Source organism: Denticeps clupeoides, chromosome 4 (assembly GCF_900700375.1).
Source record: "Denticeps clupeoides chromosome 4, fDenClu1.1, whole genome shotgun sequence".
Taxonomy (NCBI): Eukaryota; Metazoa; Chordata; class Actinopteri; order Clupeiformes; family Denticipitidae; genus Denticeps; species Denticeps clupeoides.
In genome coordinates, this window is record NC_041710.1 from 22,427,484 (window position 1) to 22,450,309 (window position 22,826).

General features: G+C 43.9%; 1 protein-coding gene across 5 annotated transcripts in view; it reads left to right on the forward strand.

Moving 5' to 3' along the window:
* grk4 (G protein-coupled receptor kinase 4) overlaps positions 1–22,826 on the forward strand; it is a 44,224-nt gene that overhangs the window by 10,917 nt on the left and 10,481 nt on the right. For 2 of the 5 annotated variants that reach the window (XM_028976504.1, XM_028976502.1), the window contains exons 2-8: positions 8,932–9,027; positions 14,725–14,837; positions 16,026–16,103; positions 16,907–17,007; positions 21,117–21,209; positions 21,432–21,495; positions 21,687–21,827. In XM_028976504.1, the coding sequence (XP_028832337.1) occupies positions 8,932–9,027; positions 14,725–14,837; positions 16,026–16,103; positions 16,907–17,007; positions 21,117–21,209; positions 21,432–21,495; positions 21,687–21,827 (686 nt within the window). Of the gene's footprint in view, positions 1–5,354; positions 5,371–8,931; positions 9,028–13,704; positions 13,778–14,724; positions 14,838–16,025; positions 16,104–16,906; positions 17,008–17,029; positions 20,206–21,116; positions 21,210–21,431; positions 21,496–21,686; positions 21,828–22,826 lie in introns of those variants that run through there. The other 3 variants (XM_028976505.1, XM_028976506.1, XM_028976507.1) reach the window with 3 other exon arrangements.

A 22,826-nucleotide genomic window follows, 5' to 3' on the forward strand; every position in this document is an offset into this window, starting at 1 on the left:
GGATGCTCACCTTTATGTCTGACTGCCGCACGCCCTCCACCAAACGTACAGGAATATCTGGACCCTGGCTGATCAGAACCTTACCCTTTACGATGTCTGATTGGTTTAGAATATGACAGGCATTTGTTGCATGAACCACATGGAGTTTACAGAGAGATATTTTTTAAAGTCACGACGTTTTAAAGACACGACTGGTCTGCACGCTACATATCAGAGAAGCGAAAAGAAAAATGCTGCTCCTGTTCATTTTCTCCTCCCTTCATTGTTTAGTCATGATGAACTTCAGAGCGTGGACCACCTCCCACTTGAAGCCCCGCCTCTGTCTGCCTGCGTGTCTTCTGTTTGTTTTGTGTTGATCATCCTGTTCCTCCTTTTTTAACTCACCTGTTAGACTCTCAAAAGCATTTCCTGCCAGAAACTCTTAATATATTACATATATATTTTTTATATATATATATACACACACACACACACACACACATATTTTTTATATATATATACATATATATTTTTGGTGGATATTTGATCTTCTGATTCATGCGGTTGTCGGTGCTTTAAACAAAGGGGTATGCTGCCATTTCTCAGTGTGTGTGTGTGTGTGTGTGTGTGTGTGTGTGTGTGTGTGTTTGCTCTTGCACTTAGCGGCATAAATAGTGGGACTGTGTGCGATCTGGGGTGTTGCAGTTTGCTGTGCGAATGTGTGTATGCAAAGCCTGCGGCAGTTTATATGGTCACGTGCATTAACAGGATACACTTGATGGTGCCACATCCATCACCAGACCAGGCAGTGGCAAACAGCACTGTCACTACTGCCCTTTACCGCAAGTTTTATATCTGAACCAGTGAGGTTCCAGCAATAAATGTTGTTCCTGGACCTTATTCTGGTCATCAAAATGATATCTGAAATCACAATGTATGGAATAATGTATGAAATATTTTTCAAATATTTGGTTATAAATCACCAGTTTTATACACACACACACACAAAATGTTTCAGGGCACCCTGGAGTGGTGGGAGCGCTAGTGTTATGTTTGTCAATCAGGTAGCCAGCATAGATGGTGTATTTACCGTGTTTACTCTTCCATTCACTGATTCCCGGCTAATAACCAGAGGCGGTACCCTCTACATGACTGACAGGAGATTAGAAAGCAACCTCGGCGTAGCTAGTTAACGTTAAATCCGTGTCTTTTGATCCTTTATTTTGCATTACAGTGATACTTGTAGCTGGACTTTTAAACATATAGGTGTTCTTTTTACCAAAACACACTCACACGTACACATCCCATTCAAACTACACACACGGCCTTGACCTTGGAGGCGTGAGGCCGCAGCACGACGCACTATGTGCAATTACATTTTAAAAAGCATATTTTACTGCGGATACCGGGGAAGAAAACGTTTGGTTTGCAGTAAAGAGAATAATTGTGATGAATGTAGTACGTTTTAGCTTAGTGACTGAGCAAACTACTCACCTCAGGTTGGACAGTGTGGCTTGGATCTATGAAACACCAAATCACCGTGGGTTGAACCTTGCTTTCAGTGCCAACCTGACATCCATCTTGTAGCCTGATTTGGTTTCAGCGTTTGCAATTCCTTTTTTCTCTGTTATTGTATTTGTACATTTGTCGGATGAAGTTCTTCAAATTTGGCCACTATGAGATCTTTGTCAGCACATTTAAGTTGTCTGAGATTAAGAATCTACATTCATGAGTTAAATTCTGTGTATATAGACAGCTCAAACTGGGACAGTGGTGGCCTAGCGGGTAAGGAAGTACACTTGTAACCGAAGGTTGCCTGAACTGCCAGATCCTGAACCGCCAAGGTGCCACTGAGATCCCCTATAAGCAAGGTACAGTCCCCACACGCTGCTCACAAAATGGTGGTAGGTTAAATGTAGAGGACTCATTTAGTTGTATGCTGTGCTGTGTATCACAATGACAAAAACTTTCTTTTCTTCTCTTTTCTCACTATGTATTCAGATTGATCCTCTAAGCCATCTTGTCCATCAGTCTATTTCATTTCAACCTTTCATTCCTTCCCTCTCATCCTCAGGCCCTTTTAAGGTCTAGCGTTTCCTTCCTGAGAGGATCTTATTGCTGCTGCTGTTTCAATGGGCTCAAATGGAACGTAATATCTTGATTAGATTGACCCCGTCAGGAAATGTTCTTGGTAATGACTGCTTCTGGTTCCTCCAACGATATCCTAACCACCCCTTACTTGCCACTCATTACCAGTCCCTGGCTTTCTTTCCTCGGCCCTTGTCCCACCAATTTTCTGGGCTTGTTTCTCTCTCGATGTTGCATGTCATATTACCAGTCAGACCTGTAGTGTTGAAGGTGAAATTTGAGCTGATGGTATAGGAGCCTTTGTACACACATTGTACTTTCTTACGCCATCAGATTAAAACATGCACACGTGCTTCATATTGTCACTTGACTTTTTTTTTTTTCCCGCCATACAACCTTTGTGCACATTTTTTTTAAATTAATGATGTACGATGTAGTCATCATATTTCCACATTGACGACATTGCAAGTCGTTCAGTGCCAAACGCTTTCTTCATCGGTCAATCTAGTGAAATTAAAATGACAGACAACCCCCCCACCCACTCTTTTGATTTTTAATGACACAAGACTTATTCAAGAGAGCAGCAATGCAGCTTAATGTGGGATGTGTTTTTTTTAACTGCTGTGCCTTTGCCCTTTTAACTTTCCCCAGTGCGCACTATCACCAGTGTCAGAGAGGAAGAGCTGGATTGTGGTTTGGCATGCCCCGATCATATCTGCCCCGTCCCTGGGGAAGCCACTGCCTTTCACGAGCGGCTGGCCTGGGATCACTTTTCCCTCGCCGCCAGTCCTGACTTCAGACGTTGCACAGCCACGGCCCGATCCAAGACCCATGTTTGGTGGAATTGCCTTAATGGTTGGACCCCAGGGCCAGTTTCTCCAAATCTCTTAAATCTGTTAGAAGCTGAAATACTTCACATGCCTGAGCAAACCTCAGAAGGATTGGCGCACTTCATAAAACTCTTCAAAGCCGCTCTCTGCCATTGCCTTCAGTAAAAAGAATGAATCAGAATGAATGCAGTAGCATGACAACATCATGCCAATTTATGCAGTCCAGATGTGCTTCTCTGCATGACTAGCAGGTACGGCAGCGCGGGAAGGGCCGATTCCGCTTTTCTTCCCCCCACATGTTTCTCGCCCTTACCATTTATACCAGGAAAATATTCCGAGTGGAAACGAAGAGGCGCTGTTGTTTGGATGGGGTAAGCCCATCCGGATGAGCCAGCGGCTGACGCGCATGAGTGCGCTGCTCGGTCTGGAGGCCGCGCAGCCATGCGGACGCTGACCTTGAGCCAGCCGAGGCACACGGGTGAGGAAGTGAAACCCGACCCCCTCCGCCGCCGACACCCGGTCTTATTCTTGGTGGCAAAGATAAGCGAGGGATCAGTCACGTCACTCAACATGTATGCGTGCAGGCAGGTCCGACCCTCGCCCGTGGAAAGTGGGCCGAGTGTTGTTCGCCTCGCCGCATGTCAGCCGCGCGACGCAGCTGGTTTTTCGGCGCCCCCACCCCCCCCACCTACATTTGTCTGTCCGGGCCAGCGAAACAAAATGAAAATAAATACATGTGTTCTGCCGTGCCATGTCGAGAGGCGGCCCGGGCCCGCATTTGCGTCAGAGTGGAATTAAACAAGGGCGGCGCTCCCTCCCTCACTTTCACCGCCGGGAGATAGTTTGGTTTATCTCAGGTTATTTTGGGGTTAGGGTTAGAAGCCAGAAAAGCGATCTGGACTCACTGGAGAGGCTATCCGTTGTCGTTTCTCTGGCTGCTGGGGTGGAAGTGGCATGGCACGTGCATTTGTAACATTCTCAGAGGAAGAGACGGAATGTTGGTGGTCACTGTTCCTCTGTGACGTGTGTCGAGTTTGAATGTACTGTGGATGAAACGTCCCCTGCAGCCATCTGAAAAGTGCTAGTGAAGGTGTGTGTGTGTGTGTGTTTGTGCATTCACCGTAAACCACCCCCCCCCCCCCCCCCCCACACACACACACACACACACACACACACACACACACACACACACACACACACAGGTGTATTCTCTGCAGGTGTTTGGGAAAGCTACGCCTGAGGATTTCCCGCCTCTGTCCTCTGAACAGCATGACTCACAGCAGAGGAAGAATCCAGGCAGCCATCAGACCCGGTGCGCTCGCATCCATTTGAGGTCCCACTGTGACCCACTTGTAGCACTGAAAACCACAGTGGCGTTTGATGCATTGCGCCCAAGTCAATCCCAGACTCTGCAGTTCTGGTTTATGGTCATTACTCCAACTCTCCCTCCACTTGGTCGTAATGTCTTGGAAGCAGCCAATCACGTGGCTTCGGCGTTAGTCTATGCATGCCTGTGTGCGGGCAGACTGTACAGGAAGGTTTTATCAGCAAGGTCACAAGTATGAGGAGATACAGCAGCAGGAGGTCAGTGTGGAATGCAGGGGTCATACAGCTGATTCATAGATGTCATAGTGCCATGCACAGATTATGAATTCTATGAATGTGTCTACATGCAAATCTCACAGAGCACCTTAACACACCTACAAACACACACATAAAGCTTGAAGGGAAGGGGGAATTCTTAGTATTCTGCATACTAAGCCTATGGGGAACTATTCCGTGAGAACAATATAGACCATTTTTATTAGGCACACTTTTTAATGATTGCTTTAGGTGTTACAATAAGTCTCTGAAGATTCACTAAATGCAAAGTCATTTTCAATGATCAGTTTCAGAATTTTCATCTGGTCTCATAACGTATTGAGGTGAAAGGTGACCTTTGGTGGGATAATGGTCATTTAAATAACCGATAAGGCATCTTCTCGTATTTTCATGTCACCAGTGGGGCAAACTCTGGCAACGCCGCTCATGCTGTGCTTAACACTGTCCTATGTGTGAACTGCAATGGCACCTTTTTAAGCACCCAGTTGTGACTAGAATGAAACACTGGAATTTTATTACAATTTTTCTGGCTACAACTAATTAGCCTGTTTTTAAGATATTTTTTTTTAGAATGCTATTTCTCTCTTTTATAATGTCTTTGTGTATGTTTCATCAGTGCATCCAGATTCCCTCAGTGTTCAAATTCTCGACCAATGACCTGACTGGCCATTCCAGATGTTTGTCTAGAGCTTGGAGTCCTGGGATTCAAATGACATTTCAATTACCCTGAACTGCTTGCGTGTGTTGCGTCCTCATTGTGTCCGTAACATGGCCCAGCTGGAGCTGTTCATGTACCGCAGAGAAATAAACATTGGGCAGCACAGCCCAACACGGCCACCGCTTTCCTGATTCTAAGAAGAGAAGGCTGAAGGTCAGTATAGAACGATGGAGTCGCAAGTGAAATGAATGCACGGGTGGAAAAAAAAAAAAAGGGGAGAAGTGGGGGATTTACCTTAAATGGCCAGTGGCGGTTGGGAAAGTTTGACCTCATCCTCATTTCTTCCTGCAGCGTCTTTTGAAAACAGACTGAAATTCCTACAGAACAGTAAAACCACTGGCTTGTGCCTCTGGCAGACATTTTTGTCAAAATACAGTCAAACCGAAAATGAATTGGAAAATGATATGCATTTTTTTATTCTTTTGTGATTGAAAACCTTGTCCTGTTTATCTAACTTGACGAGAATTTAAACCCACTCCTTATAACTAAAGTAAATGAGCTGAGCTTAATCTCTGTAATTTAGTTCCAAGTAAACTATTTGCTGGAACTTGTTGTGGCTTCCAGATGGGATGCATGAGAAGCTCTCGCACCTTCACACCTGTCCCCCACATATTTATGCACAGATATAGCTCTTTATGGTTTTTTTGGGGGGGGGTTTTTTGGTGCTAAAGCAGCAGTGGGAAACAGTAAAAATCCAACAAACTGTACCCCCCCCCCATCCAAGGCAGTTCATCTGATATGTTTGTGTTTCTCAAAGAGCATGCAGACACAGTGACAGGAAGTGCATGTGTAATCTATATTTTTCATGGATTACAGTGGCGTCAGTGCTGACGCAAAATGTCAGAGACAGGCCTGTGGAGAAGATGGTGGAAGGCATTACCTCAGATAGAGGGATGGATTGAAGCAGGCGGAGGGAGGGAGGATGTGGCTTTGAAAGAGATGACCTCATTCGTTTAGGCTGCACGGACCCCTCCCTTTATCTAAACTAAGACTGACAGAAGACTTTCTCAGGGGAGGAATGCCTTAGATTCCTGATTATGATTTGGCCTGGAGTACCATTGGATTGCTAGACATGTGGCCTCTGACCCCCTCCCCTTTAGGTTGTGTTAAAGTTATCTCCATGGCAACAGCTCATACCTTTCAGGAATGGAGAGTGGGGTGGGTTCCACATACATAGTAGAAGATTTTGATGAGTCTGGGCAGTGAAGTGAAGTGATTGTCACATGTGATACACAGCAGCACAGCACATGGTGCACACAGTGAAATCTGTCCTCTGAATTTAACCCATCACCCTCGGTGAGCAGTGGGCAGCCTTGACAGGCGCCCGGGGAGCAGTGTGGGGGGACGGTGCTTTGCTCAGTGGCACCTCAGTGGCACCATGGCGGATCGTTTTTCGAACCAGCGACCTTCTGATTACGGGGAGGCTTCCTTAACCGCTAGGCCACCACTGCCCCATGGCAGGATCAATACATTTCTGTACGGGTATATAGAGAGAAGAGACTAAAATAAAAAGAAGTAAAAAAATAAATCTTTTGTAGAAGTATCTACAAACTCTTCTGTGAAACTTCTCCTCTGCGCTGCTTTTATTATATCCTTAGTTTTGTTCTCTTCATTTGAGTGCGGTAGATTCTTCAGAACTGCACATTTTGGTTTGTTTTGAAAATACTTGTTACTAGTGATGAAGCGTTTTTTTTGCGATATTGCGCTAATTGTCACTTGATGAATTTCTAAACAGATTGAGGCTGGTTTCAAATCAAATGCGGCATGCAATTTTCTTGTACTTCTGCTTTCAGAGCAGTAAACACATTGTTCTAGCCATGGGGATCAGCTCCAGAAGTAGGTGTGGTTAACGCTGTCACTGTACACCACCCTCACAATCTCATAATGCGTTTTTTTTAACTACACCTCCCGCATACCTTCTTATTTCCTTCCTTCATACGGCTGAATTAAATTGCTAGAATCAACCTCTCCTCCATCTTTGTTTGAGAGCCTGCCCTAATGCTTTCTTCCTATTGGTCATGTGTCAATGAGTCACAACACACAAGAGGTCAAAGTTCATCAAAATTCAGCTTTGAGGCTTGCCTCTTCAGGTGCATCCACCACGCTTTCTGCGTTTGGTCTGTAACCAGCTTGAGACATTTTCCTTCCTTTCTACCTGTGCAGTACTATTGCCTTCCAATAGAGTTCTCCAATACACCTCACTCGGGTGAGAATAGCTGTAGCATTCAGGGACAGGTAGAAGAATGGCGGACACAAATCAGTCATCATCGCGTGTTAAATCCTTTTAAGTCTGGGACCCTAGGTGAGCCAAAAAAAATTTGAAATGCAGAGCCAGCAAATTTCAAAAAGGAGCCTCTCAAGGGCAGTGGTGACGTAGCGGTTAAGAAAGCTGCCCCATAATCGGAAGGTTGCCGGTACCAATACCACTGAGGTGCCACTGAGCAAAGCACCGTCCCCACACTGCTCCCTGGGCGCCTGTCATGGCTGCCCACTGCTCACCAAGGGTGGTGGTTAAAAGCAGAGGACACATTTCATTGTGTGCACCCTGTGCTGTGCTGTGTATAGCAATAACAATCGCTTCACTTTCACTTCCAGAAGGTTGGAAGGAAACTGAAGGGCGTGGTCCAACACTGTTGAACCTGGCAAGATTCTGTCCATTCCTGCAACAGCGAATCTTCTCTGAAGCAGGAATATAAACCCGAGCAGAGACCACGTTGATGTGCTGACATTGCTTGGTATCAATGAACTGTGTTTGAAATAGCCTTATATTTTTTGCCCAGTTTTCTGCTGCTAATGTGCCTGTCCGTAACAAAATGTTGTTTATGTTTGGCTGTCAAGTCAAATTTTGCGTGGGCCTGCATGTTTGGTTCAGGCCCAACTGTTCTTGAAACCTGCGGCCCACTGTGGTCCGACTGCTGGCCCAGAAGAAACTGGTTTGTTGTCTTTTTGGATCATGTTTCTGTATGCATGCATGAAGGGCTGCTGTCGGTGTGTGTTTGCGTGCACATGCATATTGCACATACCCGTTTTACACTGCAGGACAGCAACGCTGAACTGGCTGTGGATGGGTGGAAGGTTGTGTATGGGTGGTGATGATTAATATGACTCGTGGGTTGTCATATTTGTCACTGTGCTATGTATGACTGCTTCAAACTAAATAGACATATTACATCAACTTCTTTCCACCCCACCCTCCTTTGCTAATTCACTTTTGACCCAGTTTGCCCCAAGCTTTCACCTGCTGTGTGTCTCGAACCGTTTTCTGATCCTACACATTCCAGGTCATTTTCTGTTGCCCTTGTGCTGCACTTTGACCCCAGGAAGTGCTCAGTGAGAACAGGCAGCTGTTGCTCTCGTCTCAACGCCAAGGCGAAGCCATCGCCAAGGAATTACTGGAGGAAGTGGGGCGGGGCGTCCCACAATTCTTGTGTGAGAGGGTGTTGGGGGGGTGGTAGGTTTATTTTTCACAAGGGGCTTGTTTAAAGGGAGCTGAAGTATAATAGATGGTGTAAAGGGGATTTACCCGTGGGAGGATTTTAAATGGCACGTCACAGATTTAAGTGACATAAGCACTGTTGATGTTGGCTGAGAAAGAGTTCGGACTGGTGACTTTCCCGTTTGGGTGTATCTATTCTCAGCAAGGTAATGAAGGATGTTAAAAGGCCCGTGTACAATCTCTCTCTCTCTCTCTGTCTCTCTGACCCTTTAATACAGGTGGTGGAGGGAAGAGGAATGGGCGGAGTAAGAAATGGAAGGAGATGCTGAAGCTTCCACATATCAGCCTTTGTGAAGAGCTGAGGAACACCATTGGTAAGAGTTTTTCTAATGTTTGTGTAAATGAATGGGTGTGTATGTGATTGTACGACTGAGAGAGAGAGAGAATGCAACATTTGCTATTTCGGTGACCTGACACAAAAAATCAAATGTCCATTTTTTAAAATTATAGGTGTGTAAATTGAGGCAGAATGAATTATTAACACACAGAAGCACGGGAATGACATTAAACAAGTAGGTTGGATTGGCGCACAGCCTCTGTGTCTCCCCATGTTCATCTTGGGTTCGCCGGCCTGAAGGAAGCGGTGGGGGACTTGTGGTGAGCGCGATCCTCCACACCAGGGCGGAGTAACTGCCCTCTTTAAAAGGGCCAGGCTTCAGTCTCAGCCAATGCGTTGACGCCACCGGTTAGGCCACCAAACTTGAGCTTCACCATTGGTGTTGGAGGAGACAAACGCCAATGAAACCACATACGGATATAATGTCAAATGCATCAGATGCCTTGTGGTGCTCACGTCCAACACAAGACATTTCTAAAATAATCTGCTCAAATCACAGTTAATAATGCACAACATGCCGAAAGTGTGCCTACCAGCAATAAAAGCTTATTTTGTTATTTTGAGGATGAGGACGCATGGTGAGAGATGGAACAATGTGCCACCAAAACGTTATAAATAGAGAAAAATGAACCATGGAGGGCCCGAAGGGTGTGTGTGATGGTAATATTTGGTGTGCAGCAAGTGTGCTTTTGAATGTTTGTGTCTTTACACCTTTTGTCTTTTAATGTTGTGTTTACGCACACCTATTGCTGTAAGGGTTTGTGTGTGCATGCGCAGAAGTTCTTCTGTTTGCGGACAATATCAACTGGGCTGGGGTGTCTATGCCTGTGCATCTATGTACTTATTAACTTGTGTTTGTGCACGTTAACTGTAAGTGTGTGTGTGTGTGTGTGTGTGTGTGTGTGTCTTCTGGATGCGTTCTGAGTCAGTGAGGAAGTGCAGGCAGGAGTTCCTTCCTGTGAGAGCCTCTCCCCATCCACAGAGCACCACACCCCTGCAGAGGAAGCCAGCAGCATGTCTGTATTAGTGTGTGTGTGTGTGTGTGTGTGTGTGTGTGTGTGTGAGATCAGGAGTTTTTTTTTGGTTTGCTTGTTTTTTTGGTTTGTGTGTGTGTCCCTGGTATCATGTTATCTTTTATTTATCTCAATGTCAGCATCATCTTCTAAACATATCGGTATGTTTATTGTGTGTGTGTGTTTGTTGAGGTTTATCTGCCATATCGTGTGGAGTAGAAGTGTGCATCCAGATTTCTGTGCATAGGTGTCTTCCCCCACATCAGCAAAAGGTTTTGGAATTTGTCTGAAAAGAGCCGGGGCGTCTCCATGTAATGGCCCGCCGTGGAGTTAGGGTGCCACCAGCCCAGGGAAATCCCTCAGTTCGCCGCGAATGCGAGGAACCTCCATCTGTAGCCAGGGCGGCTGGATGAGGCCTCTGATACCTTGCTGGAGGAAGCAGCTGATTGCATTTGCTTCCCCGGCAGACGCGCAGTCTCCTGGCCGCTGCAAATGGCCCGGCCTTATTGATATCCTTGTCAGACGGAGCGGATGTACGTCTCCCGACCGCACCACTTTAGCTGCGAGCCGTAGACTCTGATGATGGACTGCGGGAGAGACCCATCATTGACCATGTGGTGATTGTGTGGGGTCTTTTCATCCTCCTTTTTAGCATTGGAGGTGGCTAGAACAGGGACATCAAGTGCAGGAAAGCCCTGGTTTACTGGAACCAGTGACCCTTTTGCATGAGCCATGAGTGATTTAGGGAAAAACCCTGCAACATTTTTCCCATTGTGAGAAGAAACTAACATTCATTGAATTTCGTTCATTACATTTCAATTGTCCCACGTCTCATTCCTGAACAGGCATAAAAGATGTGCACTAAAGCATCATAAATGCAGACCTTAAATTGTGGTCTGATATGTTATTAGGGAGCACATCTGCAGCTTGTCATACCAAAAATGCTGGCATAAATGTATGCTGTACGACTTTTACATTCGTTAACACCACAAAGACTCAAGCAACCGACGGTTCTGAGTGCAAGAGCAGCGTATCACACTCAAAAACATTTTTTGAGGAATCCCAGGAGTCATCCTTCGGGATGGGGGACTTGTAAACTATTAATCATGTGACTGGGATGGAGCAGGAAGGGAACGCAAATCATATTTTTATAACTATGAATACCATTTTTATATTCTAAATATTCAGTTCTAGTTCATTTCAGTATAAGCATGCATTCACAACTATTGCTCTGTAATGCAGCTGCTGCTGCTGGCTGTAGAAGGGGGAGTCTGACATTACTGACATTAATGTCTGGACGGAATGAACATAGTTTGCATTTATTTAATGCTAAATGCTACTTATTGATAAAAAATAGTTTTATATATATATATTGTAATACATATTGGGCATTTAGGGAGCCTCTCAAGCTGATTAGAAGGCTGGTAGTCATAGTAGAGTAATTATCGTTTGAGAAGAAAATATATGGACAGGACGTAATGGTTTCCTGCGCAGGCCTACAGCCGACGTCCCATTTAAAAAAAAAAAAAAAAAAAAATCCCCTTTGAAGTGTGTACTCATGTGTTGATATGCCACATATAACTATTGACCACTGAAGTGTGGCTTGAAGTGTGGCAGGGCATCATTTCCACAGCACATGTTTTCACAGCGTGAAACAATCAACAACGAGAAGAGGAGGGGGTCACCACTATAAGATAACAGGTGATAGGCGGTTGGTTAGTGATGTGGCCGTGGCACCAGAGAAAAGTGATCCATGGACATAGAGGCAGGTTGTCCCCAGAGCTTTTTCTGAACTGAAATAATAGTTCTTCATAGATAACCCCTCTATGGAACATGGAAAATTTAATGTTCACAATATCCTGCCTGGAGATGAGGAACATGTCCATTTTTTTATTAGCCATCTTTTTTCCATTTTATTGTGTTCTCCAGGACTTTTTTACAAGGTACCCATGGATTCTTAAGGCCATAATTTAAAAAAAATTAAGGCCTTAAATATCAAATGACTAGTAATCCTTAAATCCATAGTTTAAAGGTCTTAAAATACTGCAGATCCAATACAATTTTTTTTTGCTTGGAAAATTTCTAATGTATTTTGCATTTTTATGTATGAGATTAGAATTAGCTGAACCACCTATGGAGCTAGATGGTTAAATTCTGCACTCACCAGCGGACATGTTCTGAGAGTGGGAGTTTCTCTGATTTCGGTGATATTACTGAATCAGGAAGAGCCTACTAAGGAGGGAAAAATATTTTCTACATTTAAGTGCAAGGAAATGATTCTCAAACAAGAAAGTACTGCTTGCTGCAGTACAGGTAATATGGAAGTGAAGTGAAAGTGAAGAGAATGTCATTGTGAAACACTGCAGCATAGCAGACGGTGGTCACAATGAAATGTGTGAGCACCATCAAATTTAATCCATCAAATTAGGTGCACCCGGGGCACCCGAAGCGATACTTTGTCGGTTCAGAATTTGAAGTGGCTACCTTCTGTTTACAGGTCTGTTTCCTTACCTGCTAGGCCACCACTGCCCCTGAGTCTGTTAATACTGAAATTTGAAAGGACCAATGCTATAATAATATAGATAAAATACAATTACTATTGTATTTTAGAAGAGCATCTGGCCCTCACAGTGTCTGCCGGAATAAGTCTTAAATTTGGCTTCCTTAAACCTGCAGATACCCTGTTTTACTTGCTTTCATAGAGCTCATTGAGAGATGTCCTTCTTTTGCCTTTTCATCATATTCTGATATTCTGACTTGTTAAATTTTCACTCTTATCTAGGTACTGTACCTTTTTTTTAGTGCTTTGGTTCAGGCCCTTTAGCACTCTTTAGCCTGTGCCCTTTAAGCTTGTTTTTCTAAGAGAGGGGTAGGAGTCGGCCTTAAGCTCTTGTGCACAGGGGAAATGTTTCATTGAAGGAATGAAAGACTCCCGAATTATATTCCGACCAAAGCCGATTTAAACCCCCTGACCTTGCATGCCCTCTAGAAATGCTTTCCTCCTAAGCTTAGTTAATTTCTTTATGATTGCGATTGGCTTCACAGTCATGAGCTCTCAGCACTTGACTCTTAAATCTAAGGCACCCATTTTTCATTGCTGCTTTTTTTCTGGGTTCTTTTTTCATTGCTGCTTTTAAGTTACTGAAATGTTTGTGGGGGGTTGATGCTGTCCTAGCTGATGGTAGATTTTAAATAATTGATGTTACACATTAGGGTCAGGCTCTTCCTGAACAAATCACATCATCATTTGTTTAAATAGATAGTTAAAATAAGTAATAATATTGTGCAAGAGCTACAAACAATTAATATATTCCATAAAATTTCTTAAGCTCATTAGCAATACAGTGGGATGCAAAGTTTGGGCTTACGTTTGGGCATTTTTGCTTAGAAATGTCTGTTCCTGTGAAGATTTAGTGATGTAAATAAAAAGAAATAAATGACAGGGCCTGGATCACAATCTGTCCTCGCTTCTCATGGTTGAGGTGTAAACAAATGTTTATGTTTAACATGTTTAATATAATGCCTTTTGGTGATCAGTCAATCGTCTGGTCATTTAAAATACATTTTAAATGGTGTATGCTGTGATACAGTAGATGCCAGTTACGCAGGCTTTTAAGCAGGTGTCTTGGTCTCCATTTAAGGTGAAACCCCACTTGCCATGTTCCAGAGCCTCACGCTGCCAAAAGATTAGCAAACCAGTGGAGTTTCTCTGCTGTAAGTGCCCATGATCTGGTTTCACCACCCTTTGATTGCTTCCACTCATCTGAAAGAAGTAGCCATTGCCAGTGAATGACTGAACTTCTGTCTTCTGGACTGAACTATTTTATTATCATTTCCTCCATAAGAGACACTGGATTCAGCCAATCAGCAACTGATAGTAGTACACACACATTAGAAATCAATTGACCCTTTATAATGTGAATTTGTGTTTCCCAAATACACAGTAAACCATTTCACACTATACAAAAAACATGATCAGGTTGGGATCAATATGCTCACACATTTTTTTCTTGCTCTCTCCTGATGCATATGAGTATGTAATAAGCTCAGCTAACCCTGCAATAAGTGTGAACCAAAATCTAACAGACCCTGCCTAGATATAGATATTCTACTTTCCTCTCAGTCCTGCCTCCTGACTGACTGGTGGCAGTTAGCAGAGATGTTGAGTAAGGTGTGTTAATTGCATTTACAGTACATTTACATTTACGGCAGTAATCATTAACGGTGTGGTAGTAGCCTAGTGGGTGACTCACTCGCCTGTGAACCAGAAGACCTAAGGTAAAACCCCACTTACTACCATTGTGTCCCTGAGCAAGACACTTAACCCTAAGTGTCTCCAGGGGGGGACTGTCCCTGTAACTACTGATTGTAAGTCACTCTGGATAAGAGAATCTGATACATATACATTTACAGCATTTTTCAGATGCCCTTATCCAGCGCGACTTACAATCAGTAGTTACAGGGACAGTCCCCCCCTGGAGCAACTTGGGTTAAGTGTCTTGCTCAGGAACACAATGGTAGTAAGTGGGGTTTGAACCTGGGTCTTCTGGTTCACAGGCGAGTCCGTCACCCACTAGGCTACTACCACCCAATTGGTTGGTAACCCCTGCTCTAGGTAGTGACCGGAGGTTGCATTGGAGGTAATGTCTTGTCTCTTTCAGAGCGGGATTACGCCAGCCTGTGTGAGAAACAGCCTATAGGAAGACTGCTGTTCCGCCAGTACTGCGACACCAAGCCTGAACTGAGGCGATGCATCGAGTTTATGGATGCTGTGGTAAAAGTTTGGTTTCTCAACACCTCTTACTTTTTTTTGGACACCCACCCCCACCCCTCTCTCTCTCTCTCTCTCTCTCTCGCTTTCTCTCTCTGTCTCTTTTTTTTTTTTTTTCTCTCGCTTTCTCTGCTGGCCCTCGTTGGGTCAGTTTCCTCTTCTGGTTCCCCTTGGAAAACTGGATTTGCGTCTGGGCCCTGACCCAGAAGGCTGTCAGAGAGCTACTCCTTCCCCTTACTCCCTCTATACACACACACACACACACACAATCTCACACTATCACACCTCTACCCAGGGGGACTGCCCCCTCCCAGCCCAAATGCTCTCCATTATGTCACACCCACGTCAGAGTTGCGGGCCCCTGGAGGTGTCCATGCTAGGAAAAAAAAAAAACTCAATATTAGACTCTGCACACACTCATGCACACACATTTAAACTATGGCAGAAATACCCTCGGCTTTTGGGGAGGTGAAGCGAAGCAAGAAAAATGTCAGAAAACCATTTCCAGAGATAAGTCTTTGTTTAGACTGGATGGGCGGCCATGCCAGCACCTCGTGAACTCATGCCGGGCAGCCAGAGCTGCAGGGAAAAAAAATACCACAGCCTGATTGTAGAACGTACGCAGCTTCCAGTGAAGGACAAAACGACCAAATTTCTGGAAATGCTAGGCCACATCTGCAGCCACAACTATATGGTCTAAGCCTCGCTCATAAATGTTTCCCTTAATAAACTGGATTATTGATGATAGGGCTGGGTGATGTACTCCAACAATTCAAATATTTTAAGTATTCATAACCGATAGTATTAATATGTTATTTATAATGAAGAGTAGTTGCTGGGTGGTGTTGCTAATGAGATATACAAAAAAAAACCTTGTAAAATACTATGTGGTGCTACGCGGGCAGATTGTGTATTTCTCAAGCCTGGAGACTAGTAACCAGCAGCCGTCCTCAGTTATTTAATTAAGCCCTGAGAAGGAGGGGAGACTTGAGAGCGACAAATGATGAAGATAAAAGCCGACAGACGAGAGGAGCGCTGGGACAAGAGAAAAAGATATGCGAGAAGGGAGAGATGGATTAGTGAATTAGATTGGAGGGGAGGAGAGGGCTGGGTGGAGGTCAAATGAATGGTGGAGACTGTGTGTGTTTGTGTGTGAGCGCTGTGGTAACAGGTATGTCTACCCCTTCACAGGCGGTGTATCAGCTGGCGCCGGATGAGAAGAGGAGAGACTGCGGCTTGAATGTTTTAGACACATACTTTAATAATGGGGTAAATACCAGCCAAAATATGACACGCACACAACCACACCCCACTTTTTCTCAGTGCTAAGTGCCAAAAAAATCCCTTTTTTCTAATGAGCCTCCCTTTCAGAGGAGCAAATGTCCCAAATGTCTCAACTCGATGTTCCCTACGGTTTCCCTTCTAATGGAAAATGGTGCCATTATTAAGTACCTTAAATTGTACCCCTGATTTTGAGTCTTTAGGGTTGTAGAATGCAGGGAGATGTGCAGGGTACTCCTATAGCCCCATCAGACCCCTTTAATTTCATATGTAATCCCCCAGTGTACCAGTACCCACAAAGCTGATCCGGAGTTTACAGTCACGGCTCTTTGGAGCTGCCTCAACGTGTCAGAACAAGAGTGAGGAGTGGAGGAGTGTGGTGCAACACCTTACCTCTTAATAAATAACATTTTTTTTTAAAGCAAGTCTCATGTTTCCTAGTTCCTAGTTATTTTACAGTCATTTCATGCTCAGGACAGCACAGGTGGCATCAGCATGTCTCGTCCATGACAGAGAGGACAAGATCTCAGGACAGAATTGTCTTCAGTAAATATGAGAAATATAATCTGATGTAATTTTTGGTAAACACAGCTCCCCTGGATCATGTAGGTTTCATGGTAGACAAAAGAATAACAATTGCTAACACTATGCTAACATTAACAGCATGGGTTTCAAAGCTAATGTTAAGCCTTTAAGCAACATCCGCTGTGTGACACAGAGATTATTGAATATTACATATCTACTGTTTTGGTAAAACAATAGGGCCCGCATTCTCTCCCTTCTTTCTGCAGTCGGCAGCCCATTTTCCAGAAATACCTCAGGATGTGGTGGCGTCATGCAGAGAGAGGCTAGAGCAGAGCCCCTGCAAAGAGCTCTTCCAGGAGTGCACTAGGTAAGACACGTAAAAACGAATACGGCATTGTGGAAATGATTGTTGCCTGTTAATAAATGAGCATTTTGTAATAGGCAGTAATTGTAATAGTAATACTGTATTGTAACACACAAACACACCTTGGCTGGTATTATTAGTGTACAGTTTTCCTGATTTGGCATTTGTGGAAAATGGACCCCCATTGACCCCCAGCTTCATTTGATTGTCGATGTGCTGTTGTCATATTCGGGTATGGCCCGTTCACCGGGGGGCTGTGGTGGGTTTAGTGATAACCGTCGATGCTGGTGCAGCCAGCAGTGTGGTCATGAGTTGAGCTGCCAACGGGGGCTGGAAGTCCAGTGTGGGGCATTCAGGGCAGGAACTGGGCCTTGGAGCTGGGCAGCTGGGCATCCGGATTCCTGGCATGTGAGCGCAGGGGCTGGGGGATTTTGGAACAGGGATTCTCTGTGTCCCTTTCTGTCTTTCATTCACACACAGACACATCGACAGCAACACTCACAAGCCTGCAGGTGTCCTGGTGTGGGTACGTGGCCAGAACAGGTTTGGGCTATTTCTTTCGAACGCCTTGGGGAAAGAACCTCTTGTCTGTTTTCCAGCCCTGAATCTTGCCACAGATGACTAAGGACAGGATCAGCCATTCATTCTTTGCCATACCTTTCCAGTAAAATCACAGTAATGATACAAAAATGGCGGATGTTTCTTTGGAATATGTCATTTTTGGTCAGCGATGTTAATGTTGCTTCTGTAGCTGGCAGGTGTTGAATCCACGGACGTGTTTGCACATTGGAAGATGACGTTCCTGCCACCCCCCCTTTTGCAAAGCCAGAAATTAATGAGTATTTGTGTAACTTTTAGATGAGTAACTTCCGATGAAAGCTTCTCTCTTGGTTAGAAATCCAAACAATGTATATAGATCCAGATGAATGGCACTTGAGTCATGCCGCCGACAGATTGCCGGCTACCTTCAGAAATCGAGGTGACGATTAATGAATATTATTCCATATATTTAGATTTGCACTCAAAACTAATTCAGGCAGGGTTGTACGTCAGTTTGCTCCTTCCTTCTTGCTCTGGCAATCGGCAGCTTGCCACAGCTGTTTCTTTTCTCGCCACGGAGAAGCAAATGTGTTGCCGTAAGAAAGGCGCAAGAACGCAATTCAGTTTTAGGGCAGGACCCGCGAGGCCAGCTGTGGAACGTGTGAGCCATTTGTGTGCCTGATGTGCACGTCTTGACGCATGCTTACTGTAAATAAGCAGTGCGCTTGAAGCATAATCACTGGTTTGCCTTATAAATAAGATCTGTAGGCATCAGAAACCCAGAAGTGTGGTGATAGCAGGTGACCGCCTTGTGTCATTAGCACAGCAGCGGTGGCCTAGCGGGTAAAGAAGCGGACCCCATAATCAGAAGGTTGCCAGAAGTTCTAATCCCAAACTGCCAAGCACCTTCCCAACACACTTCTCCCTGGGCGCCTTTCGTGGTTGCCCGCTGCTCACTAAGGGTGATGGGATAAAAGCAGAAGACATTTGTGCACCGTGTGCTGTGCTTGCTGTGTATCACAATGACAATCACTCAAAGCAGAATGACTAATGCAACTAATTCTGATTTTGCACTTGATCAACACATTTGCGAGTCAAACCCGTTCCACACTAAAATAGTTTTCTTGTACATATGTTATCCCCCACCTGCTTGAGAGTTATTTAAGGGTTATTTAACGTTTACCATGTTATTTAAGTTATGTTCTGTAAATGAAGTACATGCATTTTAATTTCATTTGTTTTAATTACACCTAAATTTAAAATAAGCGTACAAATATTAAATAGCATCAATAGGCTGTGGCAGTCTGGGGGCTGTAATTCTAATGTGATTTCTTGACTGTCTTTGCATGAAATTGACATGCATCAGGATAAGAGGCTTGTTATCACCCTGTTTTGACATTTTTGTTGATATGAGGACAGAATAAAACACACAAAAAGAAATGGAAGTCATACACATGATATGGAGCAGAGTCAGGTGCTTTGTTAATTTTTTTTTTTTTTTATGTTTATGTCAGTATCACAAAGTATGAAACTTCTACAGTTTTCTTTAGTTTTTTTTGCGTGAGACATGGCTCCATCCTATGTTTAGAGATTCATGTATTTCATTTTGATGGGCGCATGCACAGTTGCTTTGGGACACTTCTGATCGGTCACTCTGCTATACCAGCCTTATAAGCCATGATTGTCCAGTAAAGGTTCAAGCAAGGATTATTCCCATTGAAGAATCATGATGTCATAGGTATCTTAAGGCCCAGTCTACACAAAAATGCTTTTTTTTCTGTAAAACCTGCGTTTAGAAATACAATAATGTTCTTGTATGGACTAAGAAAACGGCATAATTGTATTTTTACAGTTATAATGCAAGAAATTGTTGCATACACTTTCAGGAAAACATTCATCTAATAATGAATTGGTGTGAACTGAGGTGGCACAGTCCACCATTTGAAAGAATGCAACACGTTAGTCCCAGATGTGTACATGTTGGTCTGTAACAACATATGGACCTTTCCACATTTCACCATGCAGAATGGTAGAGCAAAAATGTTTTACTTTTGCTACAGAACAAATTGTATAACGATTAGCTGAAACTTAAAAAAAAAAAAAAAAAAAAAAAATCACACCAGCAATTACTATGGCACAGCTCTTTGATTTGAGGATATTTTGGATTAGTTTAGATGTCATAGTGTGTCAATGCTAAGACAGAGTTGCTTGAGGTCTGTGCTGTTCTCTGACCTTTTTCTCCTCTCCTCATTTGTTGAATAGATGTATATTTGGGCAGAGTTTATTTATGTTCCGGGCCTGAACTGTTACTCTCAATTACATCTCTCTCTCTCTCTCTCTCTCTCTCTCTGTGTGCTCATACTCCACTGTTGGTGGCCCTTAACTCTTATTTGGTCCCATTTGACACACAGAGACTCTCACAGTCTGACCTCCTTAGGCTTTCCATACGGTCATAAAACAACGTTGGTGGCTCCGCTTGCCACTGCCCTCCTACCGGACGCTGTGAGGGCAGCTCCGGAACGTTCTGAGCAGGAGTGGAGGGAAGTGAGTGGGTTGCCTGCAGATGTGGTCCAGGCAGCAGATGACTTGGTGAGGTCAGAAGAACGTGGTCACTTGAATCTCAGACCATCCTCATGGCAGCGGGTTCGATCTTGAGTTCCAGTGTGTTGCTTTTATTAACACACACACACACACACACATATATACACACACACACACACACACTGGTGTGAGGCAGGGATGATTAGAAAAATGTGTTCATTCCAGGGGAAGCAGTACCTTCCAGGCTTTTGGAGCTGGAAGGGTTCAGAGCAGTCGAAGAGGGGAAAGGGGTGGAGCGGTGTAACTTTTTCCTGTGAGCGCTCCCGGGCCAGGAGAGTGTGTGAGAGAAGGAATGAGAATGGGAGGAGTGTTCACAGCTTTGCGCTCTCTGATCTGAGTAGCGTCACCTTCGTGTAGGACTGCGGTACAACGGAGCTCCGGAAGTGGCGGGAACCGTGGCTGTTCTACTCCCACCCCCTTAGGGATAAACACTTGTACTGGTTCCCGGTCTTGGGTAGGACCTGGGGAGAATGTGGGATCCACATTGACTGAATGGACAGTTCTTTGTGCTGAAGAATTAAAAAAAAAAAAAAAGTGAGAGAGAGGGAGCTTTTCATGGGAATTTAATGGAGGGGTGGAAAGGTTTTGATGAATCTGTTTCTAAGTATTTAGTTATATTTGGACAATTTCAAGAGAAGGCTGTTTTGCTCTGGGGGTGTAAAGTATGCTCAGTCCACCTGTGCCTAAAGGCAGTCTGGTCTTGTTAAAGTGTATGTGAGTGTGCGTGCATGTGTGATTGAGTGAATTGGGAAGGGTTTGGGTCTGAAGTTTTCTTTTTTGCTCAAACATCTGGTATGGGTAAGAGCAAAGTGATGGGCCAGTTTGGTTTCTTTTGATTCTCTTACTCACTCACTCACTCACTCACTCACTCACTCACTCACTCACTCACACATACACACGCTACATTTACATTTTACAGCATTAACCGGATGCTGATTTTACCTTATTATTCTTACCTTTGTTGATTCTAGAATTGTCCGTGAATATCTCAGTGGAGTGCCGTTCTCTGCCTATCAGGAGACCATGTATTTCTCCCGCTTCCTGCAATGGAAGTGGCTGGAGAGGTGAGTGCTGATGTCAGACCCACTTCCTTTAAAAACTCAGTGCTAGAACAGACCTGAAGTCAGTTTAGAAGCACCAGTAGGATATTGAGATTCTTCTGTGATTTCACTTTATTAACATGCTTTTTTAATCTCTTGTTTCCTAAAATTATTTTCCCGTTGATATTATTAGATATTTTTTTCTTCATTAAAATGTGTTTGCTAATAATATCTATATTTTTTTAGGCAACCAGTAACCAAAAATACCTTCAGACATTACAGAGTACTAGGAAAGGGTGGATTTGGCGAGGTAGGTGTACTGTTTATTTTTATTGTTTATAAAAAATAAATGAGCAAAATTTTGCAATTTGAAGTATAAATACAAATTCACAAATAAAAAGGTGTGATTCACAGCACTGGTGTAAATTGAATTGGAAAGTTTCTCACTGGTTAACATGACCCCTCTCTGTAACTCTTCATGCTTTGTGTCCTTCTCTCCAGGTTTGTGCTTGCCAAGTCCGAGCCACTGGTAAGATGTACGCCTGTAAAAAGTTGGAAAAGAAACGAGTAAAGAAGAGAAAAGGTGAAGCCATGGCATTAAACGAAAAGCGCATTTTAGAAAAAGTTAACAGTAATTTTGTAGTAAGTACTACTTTTTTCCCCTTTCATTCCACTCATTAGTCTCCTTGTGCTGTTGTGAAGGGCGAAAAAGTTTGTGAATTCCACGAATATCTCCTAGACGGTCACCAGGTCTGTTTGAAAGAAAACCAGCCACCCTGCTAAAAACCCATATTCCAGTTGAATATGGTATGCTTATTGGTGTAGGGCCTCAAGCTGTCAAGGGCTCAGTCAATGTACAGAGTGGCTTGATTTGGAAGAAATGACATTTTAGCTGAGTTTTGGACTGCTGACCTCTAGTATGATTTTAGAAATGAAATTCTTTTAGCAAAAACAACTTTTAATTGCTGTGTAGACAGCAACAGGAATTGCCTGAATTTGAATGAGCCTGCGTTGGGATAAACAAAAGTGATGATTTTACTCACCCAAAAGTTCCCAAACTTTTCCCTCACAACCATAGGTGTGGCTTGTGTCTAGCGTTATTTGTTGCCCTTGTGTGTCATGGCCGAATTATGCCTTTTTGTTAATATGTTTATTCCTTGTCCGCCATTATTTGTCAGAAGACGTGATGTACTTGATGGACGATCTTGACTTTCTTCTTTCCCTTCAGCCTTGGCTGCTGCAGTGTTTCCGTTTTACCTTGCTTGCTGCAGAAAAACTTGGTTTTGACTGGAACCAAATCTTTTCTAATCGTGCAAAAAGTCTGAGAAAACGAGGGCTGGAGGTGTTTGCTTGTCGCTCTTGGAGTGTTTGAGAAAGTGGATGTTTGCGTTCATGTGGTAATTGCCACGCGTGAAAGCTTGCTTTTCTTCGCCCGTGTTTGTTTTCCCTGTGTCCTGACGTACAGTGACTGGCAAAAAAATCTGGCCTGGACACCTGGACCCTGTCAATCAAATGCCTGGACATGAACTGGGTTCCATTCGTGTGGCAGCTCGAGAGGACAAACTTTTCCTAATGTAAAACTGAACCCACCGCAAAATGGCTGTTTCAAGTTGGTCCAACAAGTTCAAAAAACAAACAAAT